Here is a 19,913-nt window from a genome sequence, read left to right on the forward strand (position 1 = left end):
GGGATAAATCTTGATTGCCATGAGTGCTGTATCGCTGTGATGATGCCTCCCTTATTATATATATCTCAGTGAGAAGTTGCTGAAGGCGGGAAGCGTAGATGCGGGGGGCGCAAAAGTACTGCAACGCTGTGGTGCGCGCAAGCCGCCCACCTTCACAGGTCACTGCGTCACTCCGGAGCCGGTAGCCGATGTGACACGCGCACTGCACCCCCGTGCCGGCTTCAATGCACTTGTGGGCACACGTTTTTCCCAACGCTGAAAGAAAGAGAGAGAGACATTCACCAGCATCATTGTCAGTAACGGTCTATGCACTGCTGGATGAAGGATGAAGGTCTCCCTGATCCGTCTTTATCTCTTACGACAAGGGTTTCCCCAAATGACAATCTTCGCGACGGATTCAATCCTGATATTAAAACACAAGTTAACTCGTTTCATGCTGCATGCGCCCAATGATTGTTGAAGACGTCCCAACGTCACGCACTGAGCAATTAGCGCCGTCTGCGTTAATAGAGCTGATTCATGTGAAGATCTCAATGTGCGTGTGTGCGAGTGTGTGCAGGGGTTAGCGCGCTGCGCTATCAACCCGGCGACACGAGTTCGATTCCCGCTCATGGCCACCAACACCAGTGATGATTATCTGAACAGGTTCCTGGGTCTACCCTAGGTCGACTCGGCCTCAAATTAGTACCTAGTGTTGTGTGTAAACATCGCCACTAGGGAGACAAAGGCGGGCAGGCATGGTGCTGGCCACCCACCCACTAGTGTGCCATGCCGGGCTTCATAGGTGTTCACTAACAGCACTTGCCCCAACAGTCTGTTAAGGCTATACAGAGGATCGTTGATCTTTGTCCTCGTATGTGCACGTTCCATGTGATGCAGACAGCGTTAGCCGTTGTATTTTTGTGTCAACGCCTAAGTTTCAGATCCATATATCATCGCAGGGAATGTGCACTCATTAAACCCTTTCACCGTCGAGGCACGCCAGTATACGTTGCTTTTTCACTTGAGCGATTGTTTTAAAAGTCCGTTTTACTCACAATATTGACAATTCAATCTCACGTTGGACAGCCCCGAGGACACACAGCAGCCTGGGTACGCGGCGACGAGATTCGTGGTTTTAACTTTCGTGTTGTGGCTTCGAGTAATGACGATGGGAAAACATCTATGAAAGTCTGGGGTGGGGGGGGTGGGGGTGCTCGCACGCACCGCGACACTTGTCCACTTGCTGTTGGCTGGCCGGCACGTCGGGGTCATCCCTCCATTCGTTCTGCTTCTGGAACTGATCTCCTCCTTAACAAAAAAACGTACGGTGCGAAATAAGTTCAACATACGGACGTAAAAAGACACCAGGACAGGGTGACACCACAGCAGACAACAAAGGCAAAGATAACCCCCCCCACCCCCCCCCCCCCCCCGTATAGCCATCGCAGGCTGTTGGGGAAGGTGGTGTTAGTGAGCACCTATGGAGGCCGAAACAGCACACGAGGGAGTGAGTAGCCAGCACCATGCCTGGCCGCCTTTGTCTCCCCAGTGGCGATGTCTTACACACCCGCAACAGGTACTCATTTTGAGGCTGAGTCGACCTAAGGGAGGCCCAGGACCGGTTCAAATAACCGTCACTGGCATTGACCGTGAGCAGGAATCGAACTCGTGTCGCCGGGTTAATAATGCAGCGCGCTAACCACTACACGACTGCTCCCTTAGCAGACAACAGGACCACACCAGACAACTCCAACTTCACAATCAAAATAATAATAATTGCAAATTCTCATCTGTGATTGTTGCGAGTCGGAGTTGATTATGGTGTCGATTGGGAGGTGCGATTCCTGTGCGTTAGAATAGACGCCAAGTGCGACTGAGGATTTGTAAACCCATCATGAGTACAGATTTGCGTGCGGTCGTCAATTTCCTGACAGGGTCTTGCGAGACATGGACCTCAGCTCACAGCAATCACGAGACTTTATAAATAAGATAAATCAAGAAATGTTGAACTTCTTTCGCGCTGGACGTAGTCACCCACGCTAATCGGAGGTTCGGGGAAAGAACAACAAGCTAAACACATAAAGCAGTTCTAAAGAAATGAGTTTTCAATCTAGAATGCGTTTTCAATCTATACACACACACATGCGACGCAAACTTTAACAATGGTTGCACAATCCGGCAAGTCGCCACCAAATCGTGGAAAACAATCACACAACGGTCGGCAACTGACACTCAGATCTCTGAAGTTAACCGTTTCCCGTTCTGAGATTCGATTTGATTCAGTTCGGAATCGGAATAACTGATGACGTACAATGTATGCCATCGGAACGGGTTCAGCAAGTTTGAGGCAATGGTCCTGTTTCATATAGCACATTGTGAATGAATCGGAATCAGAATATTTATCAATACTGGAGGAATCCGATGAGCTATGAAGCTCTTTTTCACAGATGTTCAGTAGGCGCGGCTAAGAACGCTACAAATAACCAAAACACATTAAAAGAAAACTAAACTATTCCCATCCTACCAGGATGAAGCAGCGCGCCATTGCCCAAAACGTTGCCTATTATATATTTTTTTTTATTTAAAGCTACAGTGTTCATATTCTTGGTTCTTTCGGTAAAGTCACGTAGAAGGGAAATAATAAAATAATAAAAATAAAACATAATAAAATAAAATTCTCACGACGAAAGAACCAAGCATATGAATCCCTGCAGTCACGAAAGCTTTAAATGGAAAAAGCCACAGTGTTATTGCCGAATGTGTTGAGTTTATTTTCGTTGCAAGTGTAAATTGCGAGATTGCAATCGTGGAGCTGTTGGTCACGCACGTTCCGCCGTGCTGTTTTGTCCGCTGGCGCAGCAGGTGCGGTACACGAGGCTGCACAGCTGCCCCAGGCCCTGCAGATCTGTGCAGGCGAGGCCCTGGCTCTGGGTCTTCAAGCCCAGCAGGCAGCAGTCGCAGCACGGCTGTTTGTGTACAAAGAGGTGAGCACAAAGACAACGATTCCCCCCGTATAGCCTTAACAAGCTGTTGAGGCTAGTGCTGTTATAGCGAGAAACTATGAAGGCCGGCCACGGCACATGAGGGGGTGGGTGGCCAGCACCACGTCTGGCCGCCTTTGTCTCCCCAGTGGCTATGTTTTTACACACCGCACCAGCTACTCATTTGAGGCTGAGTCGACCCCAAGGAAGGCTCAGGACCGGTTCAGATAATCGTCACCGGTGTTGGCCGTGAGCGGGAATCGAGCCTGGGTCGCCAGGTCTGTAGTGCAGCGCGCTAACCGCTACACTACTGCTCCCCACACAGAGTTGCACACACACACACGCACCAAACAAACCCAACCGCAAATCAAGTTGTCAACTGCACAATCGTTATCGCCACTGTGCCAAAGAAATTGTCACGGCGGACTCAAGTAAAGGCTTTCATAGATACTGTCTGAGCAACAAAGCGTCGTTCAGTTTAACACGGAGTAGGCTTTCGCGACCAATATTATCCATGACAGAGGTTTTTTTTGGGTTAGATCGCGTAAATATAAATGTGTCGTTAAACCCACCACCACCCGACACAACCAATTAGTAAGGTTTGTCACAAACAAAACGTGCCAATTAGTTACCAGTTCAGCACACCGATTGTGTGTTGGAGAGTAAACCCACAAGATTTACAATTCTATTACCGCGACGTTTCCCCGGCAATTACAAAGCGTGCAGTTGGGTAAAGTGTCCGTTACTCCAACCTCTTCCACGACGTCTGGCCAGCGTGGAAAAAGCAGGCCAGGTAATCCCTTCTCGACAAGATGGGGGCTCTCTACAGCTCCCTCGAGTGGAGGCCCCTTCAGCCAGCAGTGGCACGAGCGAAGACATTGCAGCGCTGCACCTTTACCTCGTTTTTTACGCGGGTGCCTAGTATATAATGTAACACAAACACTTTGTGGAACTGCCCTTTGACAGTCCAAATGAGTCACCAAAGTACACGCAAATTTTGACCTATAATCGGACTCGCAAGAAAAATTTTAAAAAGATAGATTTAAAAAAAAATACATAAAACCTGTCCGCCAACATTTTGGCTGACTTTTTGGAATCGGCGCAGTTTATCTTGATTCCATCAGTTGGCACAACAACAAAAAAAACTAAATAAAAGTCCATCGGCCAGAAACGAACAAAGCCCACACATAGATTTGGTCTGGTACACGTCCAGTCCAACTCGCACGCAGCGAACCCCCCCACCACTCAAGTGGCCGATAAGGGACAACTCCAGTTGTAGCTGCAGAACAAAGTCACAATCTTCGTGGAGCCATCTCCGCCCTCTCTGCGCTTTCCTCAAGTCTGGCGCGTCACCTCATTCAATCCTCACTCTTTATTTCTGACACCACCACCACCACCACACGCTAGGTCATGGAGGGTTTAGAAGTAATTTCCTTAGTGTGTGTGTACCTGGTACATGGGGTGCGTATGAGTGTGTGTACCTCGTACATGGAATGTATATGATTCATAATTAACGTTTTTGGGGTTAGATCGTGTAAGTATAAATGTGTGTGAGTGTATACCTGGTATATGGAGGGTGTGTACCTGGTATATGGGGTGTATGTGTACCTGGTACGTGGGTTGTGTGTGTACCTTGTACATGGGGTGTGTGTGTGTACTTGGTATATGTTCGGCCGGATAGAGGGGGCTAAACGGGCGCTGCACGGGTTAGAGAAGAGATGGAGTGATGTGGTACAAGAGGATGTGGAGCTAAGTGGACTTGCCGATGACCGGTACCAGCGGTGTCAAGATCGGCCTCAGTGGAGGAGGCTCGTGAAGGATGCTACTGGGCAGTTGGAGGCAGTCACTCTCCAACAACAACAGAGGACGGAGGAGCGACGCTCACAACAACGAGCGGAGCGCCGGGTGGCTAAAGCACAGCAAGTTGGCACAGTAGGGGGCACAGGTGGTGCATCAGCCAGTCATTTCGGTCATCTCAGTCAGTCAACCTGTGGCACCTGGGTCTGCCTCGTGACCTCTTGCCAGCGGGCGTTCGACACTTCACGTGGCCTCAAGGTGCACATGGCCTGGCACAAGCGTCGTGGTGACGTCACCGCCACTTAGTGGCGAATGGCGGTTGTTGTTGTTGGTATATGGGGTGCGAGTGTGTGTACCTGGTACATGCTTCCGGAGCAGCTGTCGATGTGAGATCCGCACCCCAACACCTGCCGTGCGGTCGTCATGCCGGCCTGGCACGAGGCATCCTCCAGCGAGGCCAGGCAGCATCGCTTCTGTGCCATCCTGAGCACACCAACCCCAGTGACAAAGATCCCACATAGAGCCTTGACAAGTAGAAAAAAATGGCTCTTCTTGTTAATTTGGTTGTCCAGTTCACCATTGAAGTCCAGTTTACCATGAAAGTCCAGTTTACCATGGGAGTCCAGTTTACCGTGGGAGTCCAGTTTACCGTGGGAGTCCAGTTTACCATTGGAGTCCAGTTTACCATGGCCCATGGGAATCCAGTTCACCATGAGCAGGATTTGGCAACCTGCGGCTCTTTAAGGGACCACCATCTCGTAATCACCACAGTGCCTTGCGGTTCGTAAAATAAAACATTTTTAACAGAATTCGTAATTTTTTTAATCTCCTTGTTATTTTGCTTGACGACCCCTGGCCCTGGACGAATAATTTGCATTATTAAAACTCGACACATGAGGATTCTACGCACGACAAAACCCCAGGGCTCAATTTCAGCCAGGTGTGTCTGGCTCAGCGACCCGAGACAATGTCTCCACACCTGGCACACACCACATTCACCTCCCCCCGCGAGGACAGCGCCTAACCCCGGGTTTGCCAAGCGCGCCCGGAAAAACATTCAGAGACAAACGAAGCGCTCGGTAAAACCTACGAAGAGAAAATTCGCACGGTAGTAACACATTCCTGCGGAGGGAGCTGGTAGGAACGTTGGGTTGCTCGGTCAATGGCCAGGGTCAACGGCGGCGTGGTGTATTCTGCAAATATGGCCGACTGTGAGGGCGGGCACAAGCCGGCATGAGTAGGTTAAACCTTGAGTTTTATAAGGGCACCACGGGGTGACCAGCCCCTCCCCACCCAGCCCCACCCCCCACCCAGCCCCACCCTCCCCACCCAGCCCCTCCCCACCCCACCCAGCCCCTCCCCACCCCACCCAGCCCCTCCCTCCCCACCCTCCCCTCCCCACCCAGCCCCACCCAGCCCCTCCCCACCCCACCCAGCCCCTCCCTCCCCACCCAGCCCCTCCCTGCACGACGGACACAATAATCCCCTGTGGGCTGGTGTAACCAGGAGGTTCCTAACAGTATTAATGAAGAGGGGTGGGGGGGGACCGGCCTCGATAGAACTCGCGGCCGTGATGGAGCAAAGGGCCGGTACCTGCACGCCTCCAAGTCGTTGGCGGGTCGCGGTAGGTCGGAGCACTGCTGGCGCTTGGCGGCCCAGCGCTGGCCGCTCGTGCAGCATTCCTGCAGCGGGTCCGCCCTCGGCAGCGCTGGGGACACCCGCCAACCGATATGCGCAGTGAGACACACAGACAGGACAGAGACCCGGGGGGCGCGCGCTGCGATTTTAGATTCGTAAATTGCGATTGTGTGTGCGTGTGTGTGTATGTTTGGCTTCTTTTGTGCCGTACGTAGCCTATCTAGCGAACCAGAGGTGGGGGGGAAGGACAAGAAACGAAACACAAAAAGCAGTTCTCATGAAATTAGATTTCAATCGAGATGATTTAAAAGAGCATTGATCCAGTGGCTTCCGAATATCGGAAGGAAGAGCGCTCCAGACAGCCACAAAAGCACATCTGAAACCGAGCGACGCGGCATAAACCGCGTGATAGTGAAAAGGTGTGCGCACTCGCGCTCAGCGAACATTCCCGTTCAGGTGTGCGCCGGCTCAACTCCGGCATCGCGCTGCAGAAATATAAAAGCCGGGGTTATTGTTGAACTCGAGCTCTCGTTTGCCTCCCCACATCTACTGGAAATGTGTGAAAGAGAGCTTCATACCTCATCGGATTTCTCCAGGATAAAAAAAGATTCTGATTCTTTCAGCTCCCATCTCCAGCTGCTTGACGTTTCTCACATCCACTGTTTTCTCACCCCAGCTGCCGCTAAGACCCTACGCTCCCCCCACCAACACATCCCTCACCATTAAAGCTCCAAATAACCCAGAACGCCACTATCATACGTCCATAAATGAGATCACATCAGCCCAGTACTCCGATCTCTCCACTGGCTCCCAATGTGCGGATTGCACTCACAGTCTGCAAGCTCCTCCGTGGAGTTGCCCTTTGCCTACCTCTCCCCTGCCATCTCTCTCCACTCCTCGCCACGTAACGCTCTGCTCAGTCTCTCTTCATTTGATGGGAGGTGACTCCTTCTCTGCCGCTGTTACCACTGATGATGTTTCTTGTAGTGATGATGTTGTTGATGGTGATGATGATGGTTGTAGTGGTACTGTAGCTGTTGTTGATAATGGTTACGATGGTGGTGATGTCGTTGAGCGGTGGTGCAGTGGTGAGCGAGCTGCGCTACAAACCCGGAGACTCGAGTACGATTTCCGCTCTCGGCCAACACCAGGGACAATTATCTGAACAGGTCCTGGACCTCCCCTAGGTTGACTCAGCCTCAAATGAGTGCCTAGTGCAGTGTGTAAACATCGCCACTGGGGAGACAAAGGCGGCCGGGCGTGGGGTTGACCACCCACCCCCTCGTGCGCTCTGCCAGGTTTCATAGGTGTTCGCTAACAGCAATTGCCCCAACAGTGTTTTAAGGCTATAGGGGGATCTTTGTCTTTGATTATGTTGTTGATGATGACAATGATGGCCAGCCTTTCTACAAGCATCACGAGGGAAGATTTTAAACAAAACTAAAAGTAACTTTAACATCTCGTTTGCTTGCTTTGTTCAGCTGTCAGTTTTGTTTTTTTAGAGAAATGCAGAAATGGTTCCACGAATGTCTGTGGGGAGCCAGGTATGTGCTCGTGGGCGAGTGTGTCTGTGATTTTAATTTGCAGTAATTGCGGTGCGTGCAGTTGCAACAATCCACCCATCGCTCCATTTCATTAAATTCACTGCTCGGGAGAGAAGCACGATTCAATCTTGAATCTCATTAGACTGCAGTGGGCCAAACATGTTTCAAGCACATTCTAAATTACAATAAATCCACAGCTTTAGATACAGGGTGGCCCAAATGTCAGGACATATTTGGTTATTATGTTTATTTTAACAAATCACATAGGTTAATTTAATTTATTTTTACAAATGTGCAAACCGACTTGCATTAATGCATGCACGAATTATCTTCAGAAATTAATTTAGAACTTTTAAACATTACAGCTGACTTATTTACCATACAATAAAAACGAATTTAACTTGTTTGTCTTTCTTCAATCTTCTTTCCATTTTTAAACGTCATCTGCATGCATGTATATTGTGGTGAACTGCTTTCGCACCGTACGTAGCCAACCGTACTAATCGGAGGTGTGGGGGAAGGACAAGAAACTAAACAGAAAGTAGAAAAATCTCTATCAATAATGCTAACAGATAAAATATTAACTTAAAGAATAAGCAATTTTTTTAAATGGAATTCAGCAAAGCAACCCCGATGACCTTAACGCCGTGGGGCTCCCCCCACGCCCTTTCATCCAAGCAGAGGATTTGACAAAGTGGCTTCGAATCGGCATTGAGTAACGTATTGAACAACGCCAGCTTGGGCTTTGACATCGCTGCAGTTGTTTTGCTTCCGTCTCGTCCGTTTGGATTTACGCACAAAGTGTAGATATCTATCGTTCTTCCCAAGCATGACCACGGAACCCCCCCCCCCTCCTCCCCGCCACGTCCCCCAGAATTCCCCAAGAGAAGCTGGCTTAACGTCCCTCTTACGGGGTGGCACGGGGCGGCGCTGTGATGTGTCCGATAAGCCGAGGCACGGACGGGGGTGACTTGCTCCTGACAAGTGCCTACGTTGTTCCGCCGGAGGCTTACAGGCCCACCTACTGCGCGTGCATCAACAATCATATTATGACGGCTCACTGTGAAGAACAACATGACAAAGATCCCCCCGCGTAGCGAAATGTACACTGTTATAGGGAGAGAACTGTGAGCGAGCACCTATTAAGGTGGGCACAGTGCGAGGCGGGTGTGGTATGGTCAGCACCACGCACCGCCACCTTTGTCTTTCCAGTGTCGAGGTTCACACACCGAATCAGAATCACAATATTTATTTGTATTGGAGGAATCCGATGAGCTATGAAGCTCTTTTTCACAGATGTCCAGTAGGGGCGGCTAAGAACGATACAAGAACAAACAATGCAAAAACACGAAAGGAGTGCAAAGTATAGGAAAGGTAAACATATCACTGTAAAAAAGTATACAGATAAAGCTTAACTATTTTATCTTACCAGGAAAAGCCCACTGAGCTATTAGCTTATTTTTAGAAGCGACCTGGCCACACACAATAGCAAAAAAACATTGGTCATTACGTGGAAATTGATAGCAAAATCATCTAAATGCAAGGCACAACTGAGTGGCATTTCTCATTGGAAGATGAGTCAACCTCTGAGCGGTGACCCAGGACCGGGTCCGGATGTCACTCGCCACTGACGTTAGCCATGGCTGGGCATCGAATTCAGGTGGCAAGGGTTGCAGAGCAGTGCACTAACCGTTACCAAGTATTCAGACACAATCTAGTATTCAAGCCATTTTAAAATGGGGACCTTTAAGAAGCACAGATTATAAAACTTTGGCAAGCAAGCCATCAAGTAAATGTAAGTGTAGAATTTGAGTTTACGTGGAAGATGATCCCATGTAGCCAATTGCCCGGCTATTTTACACGGGAGACACGTGGTGCTGCGTGAGCACAGCAGCAAGAACAACAATGTCAACATTGCAGAGAATGAGTACAAGATCCTTGAGGGATATTGCTCAACAAACAAAGTATTTCATGGTCGTAAACTAAACAACACGCGAGTTGAACACAGTGCACGCATAATGAGACCCGTTATAGCAGCTGGGCGAGCTTAAGAAAATAAGACGAGAAATCTTTTGCCAAAAACTCCGGCAACCATTTACCTGTTAGTGGAGAGATCAGAAGAGAAGTGCACACGATCAGCCAGGCGTTAACGAGACTCCACATTGTCGCCCACGCGAGCCCCCGACGCTGGCTTCGATTGCCCGGCGGAAGGAAATGAAGAGCCACAAAAAAGGGCCAGTACACACCAAAGCCAAGCCCGGTGTCACCCCGAGGCGCTGCGAGGTGCGGTCGGTACCGGTGGGGGTGTCACCCTCCTTATGTAGGGGGCGAGCGGCGACGGCCAATAACGAGCTGGCGATCGTAATTGCACAAGGCCACCCCCCCCCTCTCCGCCGCCAAGGAGCTTTCCAATCACACGCCAGAGTCGCACTGCGGCTTCTAAATCAAATACACACGGCGGCGTTCCTCCCCCACACGAAGCAAAACAAACAAAAATAAGACAAAATACAACGGGAAAAAATAAATCTCAACCCCCCCAAGTGATATTTTCTGAAAAACAAAAAATTATCTATTCCGGTCACAATAGATTGGAGAGATTGGATCGGGAGGGGGGAGGTGGGAGGACTTGTAATTATTCTCGGCTGGATAATTTCTGGTTGGGTCGCGGTTTGTTTAGTTTGTCTTGTTTTTGTTGACCTGTTCTTTTTTGAGTGCGGTTAACACGGGAGGGGGCCCTCCGCCCCAATTTCGCTGCCGGATTGGAAACGCGTCGTCGCCGTCACCCGCGACTGTGCCGAGCCAGCGCAAGCGCCACAAGAAACGCTGCTCTTGGGTTTCTGTTTATTGGCCGGAGGGGATTTTCTTTCCGAGCAGAGAACGAATTTGGGAGGGGAGGAGAAGGGAGCAGGGGGGAGGAGGAGGCGGCAAGAAAAATGTTCTCGAAGCATCATCGTGCTTCGGCTCTCACAGAGCCACTTTGTTGACGCGACGGTAAACACGCCGGTCATGTCTCGGGCCAAGTCAGGCTAAATGTTATATAGATTTGTTTGTGAATTTATTTGAACGTATTGGCGGTACACTGGTGTGCAGTATAAAAAAAAAATCTAATTTTTCGGAATAATTATATTTTTTCCACAATTCGCAACCACGGTCAGAAAATCTTGTGGGGTTCGTCAAAATCAGTTCTCGTGATGTCGAAGCGGTCGAAAACGAGTGCCAGTTAACCGCCAATACGTCCATTTGTCTTTTTTCACAATGTTATCCCGATTTTACTATCAGCGTTGCGTCATGAGAAAAGGAATACATTTGGAATCTCCAGGTGTAGCAGATATCCTTCGTGTTAAGAGAACGGCGCACGGTAGCTGATGAAGAGCTACCTCTGAGACCTCTTCAAGTGACCTCTGATCGACAGAGCCAGGGACAGCATTTTTGACCTGCCCTACTACAGAGTAATGTTTGTCTCATGGAAATCACTTAATTGCAGAGCCGACTTTAATGTTTTTTTGTGTGTGCTGTCATGGGTTACTGGGCGAGACCATCAACTCACGACCACTTGACAATTGGGTTTCATCACAGGCAGCTGCCTAGATTCGAACCCAGGGTCTACGCCAGAGGTTGACAACCAAAATAACAAGAGCTATCTTTTTCGAATTCGGTAAAAAAACTCAATATTTTAAGAGCCGCACAAGACGCGGGCCTTAATAAATAACGTCACGAAGCAGTCCTGAAAGAGCCGCGTGCTGTTCCTGAGCTGCAGGTTGGTGCCTCCTGCCCATGGTAAACTGAACTCCCATGGTAAACTGGACTTCCATGGTAAACTGGACTTCCATGGTAAACTTGACTCCAATGGTAAACTGGACTTCTATGGTAAACTGGACTCCCACGGTAAGCTGGACTCCCACGGTAAACTGGACTCCCATGGTAAACTGGACTCCAATGGTGAACTGGACAACCAAATTAACAAAAAATTAACCCGTAAAAACAAAGTTTTTCACTATAAATCCTTTATATGCGTGGCAGCTAGAGTCCTCTCGTCCTCTGGCTTGAGATGGCTGCCACCTATGGGTCAGATGATTGTCTGGCAGCATTAAGCAATTGGTAATTAAATATTTTAAAAAATTTCCCTAAACAGTGTAAAATTTTGGAAAAAAAATTTTCACGAAAATTAATTGTCACGCACAACGAGTCTGTGTGCAAAATGTCAGCTCGATTGGATCACGGGAAATGGGTTAAAAAACGACCGAAAGATTTGCACAGTCGTAAGAAAGCAAGCACGCAAGCAAGCAAGCAAGCGATCTTAATACTGTATAAATGATTTAAAAAGAGCCCTTTTTTGCTAATTCGGTAAAAACAAAAACGTAAGAGCCGCACTGCAGTCCTTAAAGAGTCACGTGTGGCTCCGCAGCTGCAGGTTGCCGGCCCCCTGATGTACGCGATGCCAGCTGAGCCAACTGGGGTACCACCACCTCGTGTGTTACTTTCTTTCAAGGAGTGTTCTTTGAGTAAGGCAGGATTGTGGTCTCAGTGGGAGGGGCAAAGACACACGGGTTCATTATACGAGAGTCTGTAGCGTACGTCTTACACCGACTGTGACAGGGACGCGCTGACCAACCACACGGACGGCTCGAATGCCACACGAAAAAACTGCCATGGTTAATCCTCGTCTCTTTCGTTCCCTTCGTTAAGCCGACAAATTATAAACGTGCAACTTTTGTCGGGAGGAGACAAAAAATTTAGGAGGAAAAGGCGCTTCACCTGAAAATCAATCTTGAGAAACAGTTTGGAGGCCATGCCAATGTGAATCTGTGGGACTACAACTCCTGTCTCCCTGCACTACAGCTCCTTTCACCCTTCACTACAACTGCTGTCGCCCTGCTCTACAACTCACGGTGGAACTCTCGGCAGCAGCGCAACTCACAACTTCCTCCTCCTCCTCTCTACACCGACGAGCAGGACCATGGCCACCACTGGTCGTCGTTTCTCTGTGGCAGCCTCTGCCGTCTGGAACGTGACCATCATCGTCATCACGGTGTACTTATGCAATTTGAACTTATAAAACTTGATCTATTTTACGGATTTATTTTTAGTGATTTGCTTCCATTTCATATTTATATACTTTGCAATGCTGTCGTTTTTTTATTGTTTGTTGTTGTAACTTTCTGACCCAACCCTACTGGAAATGTGTGAAAAAAGAGCTTCATAGCTTATCGGATTTCTCCAGGATAAATAAAGATTCTGATAATCCCTCTGCACATTCGCAGCATCAATATCGTTCAATCTACACCGGCAATTAAAGGCCCCAACTCTTTTTCCCTGGCTTTCAAGCAACACTGAGCTCCACGCCTTATTAATGCCTGCGAACTATCACGCGCGTTATACATTGCATTACTGCAATCATTATAATGTGGAGAGTAGTGGAAGAGCGGTTCGCGCATTAAGCTACGAACCCAGCCAGAAAAGTTGAGTTACCTGCCACGTCGTACATCAGTGGGGAGCGGTTCTTGGTTCCCCTCTTCCCCAACCCCTCTGCACCTCCAATTAGTACATGCATACTTTCCAGCGTAGGGCGCGAGGTATGATCAAACAACTTCGCGCTCAAGTCCTATTTACAGCCCTGAGCCAGTGATGGACATTCCACATTTCTATGGCAGGTGTGAGTCTGTTCAGAGGACAACCACTGTAGGGTGACGTGGTGGCGAAATGTTATCTACCTCCTCTGGTATGCTGGAGGCCGTGGGTTCGATCCCAACTCTAACGATGCCTATATATAGAGTTTGCATATCTCTCTCCTGGTGGTCGCGTGGATTTTCATCCGGGTCCTTTGTTTTATTCCTCCACATTTCGAATCAACATGCGATTATGATAATTTGGCTGCTATCAATTTCCACATGATGATAAGCCACTTCGTTGTGCTATCATTTGTGATGGCTATGTCGCTTCTGAAAAAGAGTTACATAGCGGGCCTTACCTGGTAAAATAAAAATAGTTTATTATAGTTTATACAATGCCCCAACAGTGGTATTTATTTTATTGACCCTGGGGGTAATGAAGGGCTGAGTCAAGCCGTGACCGGGATTTGAACTCACGACCTATCACTGCGTCACCCCGGTCGGCCTGCAGAGCCAAGACATTTAATCAGGGCTCTCATCCAAACGCAAATATCCTTAAACAGGCAAGATAAATTTAAGTAAACAATGAAAGAAAAAAGAATTAATTATTTCCTCGTCGGTCACGAGATTACGTTCTTTTGCATAATCCAGAATTAAGTGGAAATCCTGGCAAAATAAAGAAAAGGCACATATATCAACTGCGTTTACATTGCGATTAACACGGTCGGCTACGTACGGTGTGAAAGAAGTTCAACATATATACCTACCTAAAGATCTGCTACCCACCTGCCAATCTAAAATCAGCGATGTCATCAGTTCGACAAAAACAATTCCTTGGCCTCACTTTATAAATAATTATAACGATGATAATTATTGAAGCATATGTCTGCATACATTAGCTTTAATTGCGATTACTGGCCTGTACTGTTACAGGAAAGCCTCACTGTGTATCAAGACACTCTTTCAAGAGGGTCCTGCACTGGGATGTTTGACCAATTCCTTTTGGAAGAGTATTTTTCACGTGGGAGGAGACCAGAACACCCAGGAGAAAATCCACGCGATCACGGGGAGAACATGCAAACTCAAAATATACAGGTGTCAGGGTCAGGAATGAACCCAAGACTTCCTATATACAAGGAGAGGTCGTAAACATCTTGCCACGGCGGCGCTGTTTGCTGTACTGCCTTTTTCCAGTCAGCCATGGTATGGTACCACCTCGATGCCCATAGGAAGGAAATTTCAACAGGTTTGTGTGCGATTCACCTTCTCTCACCTCCACAGTGCTGCTGTATAGGTCACTTGCATAGCCGCCACCGGCGGCCCCAAGTTCAAGTCCTTCTTTAATCCTTTACCCCCCTAGAATAAATTAACTATTGCCCACTGTTTCTGTGCAGCATCTGGAGACGCGGGTTGGCTTTCCACGAAATATAAATCCAAGTTGAATGTGGTCTCTATGCCTGGGTATGGGTTTGTCTACGCGAGTCTTGAGTCACCATCTAAAGCCTGCACATGCCAAGAAGGCTCAAGGGCTCTTCCCTTTTCCCCTCCGGATACGACTGATCGCCTTCATTATTTCTCAATCGTATATATAACGAGACGTGCCCGCTGTTTTCCCGTGCAGTCGCGTTCCCCAGAAGCGGCACGAAATCCGCGCATATTGTACTGCTTTCACAGCGACACATTTATACTGTGCTCGCTGCGAGATCGCAATCTGCAGGCTGCCCACGAACGCAAAGCCGTAAACAAAACGCCTTTGTGTCGATTCGCTGCTTTCCGGCCGGGATATTTCACTGGAAGGGGTCTTGATCGCTGCAGATTAAACTAATTTCCAAATGAGCCCAACCCACGCGTTTTAATTTCCATGCGATCTCCTCTAAGTGCACGTATAAACAAGTTCGAGTTTGTTTATTAAGTCCATGAGTGTTTTTGTTGTAATAGCTCTACCACAAGACATGCATCGGGCAATTGTGCCATGGCAAAAATAAAAAAATTATTTTTGTGCTACGAAGGGCCATTGCCCAAAACGTCGCCTATTACATACTTGTTTCTTTTATGGCCACGTGTTATTGACAAATGTGTCGCGTTTTGTGTTTGTTTGTTAATTGTACTTAACTGCCAACGCAGCAGCAGCATCAGCAGCAGCAAACAATTCATGTAAAACCATTCCATCTGTTATTCCGTGAAGGCAATCTGTGGTAAAGGAGCAGCCCCGCAATTGCTCTTTCACGCCACTGCTGATGGGGGGGGGGGGCCCTCTACTAAAATGAGCCGCTCAAGACGGTATTTTTGTTGCCATGCTGGTCACACATCTTAGAAGAGAGGTGGGAGAAGCCACACTTAATCCCACCAAACTCGATCGACCATGGTGTAACAATTTATACTGCTGTGTGGACAGAGATGGGGGGGATTTTAAGAAAATTGCACCGTTGTTTGAACTGCTGCGTCGGGAGAATGAGCCGGTGACCTCTGGATTGAACGTCCAGTGTGTTAACGACTTCACCACAGCCACATGCCTGTTATTCAGTACTATAACAATGGTTTACAGCCCTTTGTCACTCCACTGCTGGATGAGGGCCTTCCTATGCCGTGTCGGTCACGGGATAGTTGTTTGACCATGCTAAAACCAGTGGATTGGTAAAAGGGTCCAGTGCTTGACCGGATCAGACATCATTAGGCGCTGATATTAGCCGTCGCCAGGAATCAAACTAAGGCCACCAACTGTGACTCGCAGCCCATCATCCCTAATGAGCGCCACTCTGTAGGGGGGGGAGTCAACAGTGGTTGTCATGTGAAGAGAATCGTCCCCCGTCACAGGAATGTGGAATTTTCACCACTGATTCGTGGCTGTATACGGGAAATGAGCGCCAAGGCCTCACCGCTCATTTGGTGCCACCGCAGTGGCGAGATGTTAACTACCTCGCCTGGTATACAGGAGGTCGTGGGTTCCATCTCGACCATGACTCCTGCTGTATATTTGGAGTTTGCGCGTCTCTCTCCCCCGTGGTTGCGTGGATTGTTCTCCAGGTCCTCCGGTTTTCCCCTCCACGTTTAGAAACATGCGTTTAAGAGTATTTGGCTGATAAACATTTCCACGTGATGACAAGCCACTTCATTTGGCTATCACTTGTGATAGCCAGGTCGCGTCTGAAAAAGAGCTCGAGAGAGCTCAGTGGGCCTTCCGTGGCTAAATAAAAATAGTTGAGTTTCAGTTTATAGAACAGAAAATCACTTGTTTTCGTTACTTTGAAACATACAATGGGGGTAAATGCAGACCACTGGCTAACAACAAACGCCTCATCGGTTTACGCGTATTGATACATGACGAGTCCTCACCACTCCGTCTCCTTTGAGCTCGGGCAACGGGCATGGAAACCCGACGGGCAAACAAACGCGTTCGCCACTTAAAACACATCACAGCAACATCTGCTCGCAAGGTGATATTGTGGGGCGATAGCCACCGGCATTTCAAAGGCACTCTTAAAACCGAAGCAACGCAACACCTGTCCGAGTGCTCTTTAGTTTATTTTATTTTTACCACCGCCCGTGGAACCCGGCGAACACTCCCCCCCCCCCGTTTTTAATCCACAAAGCGCTCGTTCATGAAATCCCCCCGAAGGCAATCGCAGGGGCTTTTGAAGGAAGACACCGGCAAGACGGTCAGATCTCGCTGGTGCGCGTTGCGCAACAAAATAACCTCAAGGAAAAAGCGTTCTCACGACCGTCGTTATTGAATAAGCGATCGGCGTCAATTCACGAGACCAAGAATCTATTCGCAACCCTCGGTATGTATGTACGTTGAGCTTCGTTCGCACCGTACGTAGCCAACAGCGCTAATCGTAGGTGCGGGGAGAAGGTATAGCATTGTAACCCTTCGCGCTAGAGAATGACCCACAGAAGCGGATGCTAATGAGCTACCTCTGAAGTGACCTCTGGTCCGCAGAGTTGGTGGCAGCACTCTACCACTGAGAGTAGCGTTTATTGCATGACAGCCAATCTCATATTCTTGGTTCTTTCGGTAAAGTCACGTGGAAGGGAAATAATAAAAATGTAACACACTAAGATAAAATTCTCACGACTTTTCGGCCTCAACGCAAGCAGCCGTCCTCAGGTGAAGAAGAGGGCTGTCCCTTCTACGTGACTTTACCGAAAGAACCAAGAATATAAATCCATGCAGTCACGAAAGCTTTAAATCGAAAGCCAATCTGACATTAACATTTTTTTAGAGCTGGAAAATTATCCAAATTGAGAGCAGAAGCAGATCTGATCTCGAGGGTTTATAGTGCAGTGTGCTTGTACAGAACTATGAATGTAGCCAAAGTAAATGCAGAACCAAATTTAAGATACGAGGGGGGTTTGTTGTACAACCAATTAATGGCCAGGCCGAGAGCATCAACTCCCTACACTTGAGATCCCAATTTAATTACAGGCGGCTGCCTGGATTTGAACCCAACGTTTTAGTGTTGTCAGCTCAGCACTCTGACCCACCTAGTAAAATGTTAGGGGTGGGAGACTATGTGGGTGGCAATATTATTTTATGTTCTCAGGATAGAATCGACGTTTTATTTATTTCAAACGTGTGCACATAATAAACAAGACTGAAACCATATGCCTTCATAAGTTGCCTCCGTTATTTTCCCAAGTCACAAATCTGTTACGATTGGCAGGTCATGCTGCTCGTCAATTGATAATGGTTTGAATCAAGCAGATTTCGCTCGAGAAAGGAAACCAGAATGCCCAAGAGAAACCCTACGCCAATGAGCGAGCACTCACACTTAACAAAGATAGTTCGTAAAAATGTACCACCGCGGCAGAGAGTGGTACAGCCATGAAGTGTGCAGGCGGTGCAACCGCACATGGGCCGCAGGCGAACAAGTTTTGGGCTACAAAGAGGTGATGTGGAAAATGAACAGGGCCTCCACCCCAGTTTCATTGCTTGAACCAGGACCCCATGCAAACCGAGATACACCACCCAGCAGACAAAAATCAACAAAGTGGCCTTTACCTGCGTCGGTCTGGCTGGTGAGAGGAACCGGTTCAGAGCCATTTCGTCCAACGCCACCGGCCTCTCCTCCTGCACCAGCCAGTGGCGGCTCCACGCGCCCCACCGCCTCCTCACCCGCCTGCTGCAGCCTGTCTCTCTCGACGGCCTTTCCCATGGCCGCCCCTGCCGGCCGCCCCTCTCCGTGCATCGCCGTCACCGCCGCAGTCTCATTTTCGTTAGCCTCCACCACCTCGTCGGACTCGCCGGTTCTCTCCGCTGGTCCCGGCACCACCTCCGGCGCACCGTTCCACTGCGACGGTCGCACCTCGTACTGCAGCTGCCTGACGTCACCGCGCTTGCCGGCGTCATCGCCCCCATCCCCGTCTTCTTCTCCATTCCCGGTTGCTCTCCGCTGCTGCTGCTCTGACAAGCTGGCACCGGTGGCGCCGGCGGTGTCCCACAGCGCCGGCTCGCAGTCGGGCAGTGGGTAGCACAGCAGCTCCCCGCCCGACGCGGGACAATGGCATAGGCGGCACCCGGGCGCTTGCACCGTGTGTCCGGCGGCGTAGGCGCGCCCGTCACCCAGGCAGCCCAGGTGCAGGCACTGCGGGCAGCCGTCAGCGCCCTGCACCGTCTCCACGCAGTGGGGCGGCAGCTCGGGGCAGGGCGCCGACAGCGCCACGCAGCCCAGCGCGCCGCCGCCAAGCGGGCACAGGCACTCCTCGCCCGCCGGCGCGATGACGTCGGCGCCGCCGCCCGCGCCGCCCGGGACGCCGCCGATGAAGACCGAGACGCCCTCGGGGACGGAGCCGGCGCTGTAGCCGGCGTCGATGCACCGCCGGAGCCGGTGGCCCTCGCAGGGGCAGCCGCGGAGGAGGCACGTGGGGCAGCACTGGCCGTGCTCTAGCACGTCCTTCAGGCAGTTGGCGAGCTCGGGGCAGGCGACCCCCGAGCAGTCGGAGGTTGGCTGAGCCAGGGAAGGGAGCGAGGGCAGCGACAGGCACAGCAGCAGCGGCAGCAGCAGCAGCGCCAGCGCCGTTCTGCGCGCGAGGAGGTGGGACGAGCTTGCGCTGGAATTGGCAGCGGTCATGGTGTCGAGAGAAGTTGTGGAGTTGTTGTTTGTGAAGTGTGGATCAGGCACCTGCTGGAAAACAGTGGGCGAGTCACAATGAAACGGTTACATTTGGTTAAAGTGCATATATGTTGAACTTCTTTTGCACCGTACGTAGTCCAACGTACTAATTGGAGATGCTGATGATACACGAGTTGAGATGCGGGTGTGAGAATCGAATGCTTACAATTCATGTAAATTATAAACAAATATCGCAACTTATTTGGCGGGGAGCTGACACATTTTTTGGCAAATGAGGTTAAAGAAATA

At 49.5% G+C, this 19,913-nt stretch overlaps 1 protein-coding gene across 3 annotated transcripts in view; it reads right to left on the reverse strand.

Annotated features, from left to right (window-relative positions):
• LOC133351757 (fibulin-1-like) overlaps positions 1 to 19,913 on the reverse strand; it is a 39,257-nt gene that overhangs the window by 12,845 nt on the left and 6,499 nt on the right. For 2 of the 3 annotated variants that reach the window (XM_061567242.1, XM_061567244.1), the window contains exons 3-8: positions 18,554 to 19,673; positions 6,354 to 6,468; positions 5,117 to 5,243; positions 2,810 to 2,948; positions 1,207 to 1,290; positions 151 to 255 (exon numbers count right to left, since the gene is read on the reverse strand). In XM_061567242.1, the coding sequence (XP_061423226.1) occupies positions 151 to 255; positions 1,207 to 1,290; positions 2,810 to 2,948; positions 5,117 to 5,243; positions 6,354 to 6,468; positions 18,554 to 19,622 (1,639 nt within the window). In that variant the 5' untranslated portion in view covers positions 19,623 to 19,673. Of the gene's footprint in view, positions 1 to 150; positions 256 to 1,206; positions 1,291 to 2,809; positions 2,949 to 5,116; positions 5,244 to 6,353; positions 6,469 to 18,553; positions 19,677 to 19,913 lie in introns of all 3 variants that reach the window. The other variant, XM_061567243.1, reaches the window with a different exon arrangement.

Source organism: Lethenteron reissneri, chromosome 38, assembly GCF_015708825.2.
Source record: "Lethenteron reissneri isolate LAM-NWPU_2019-01 chromosome 38, ASM1570882v1, whole genome shotgun sequence".
Classification (NCBI taxonomy): Eukaryota; Metazoa; Chordata; class Hyperoartia; order Petromyzontiformes; family Petromyzontidae; genus Lethenteron; species Lethenteron reissneri.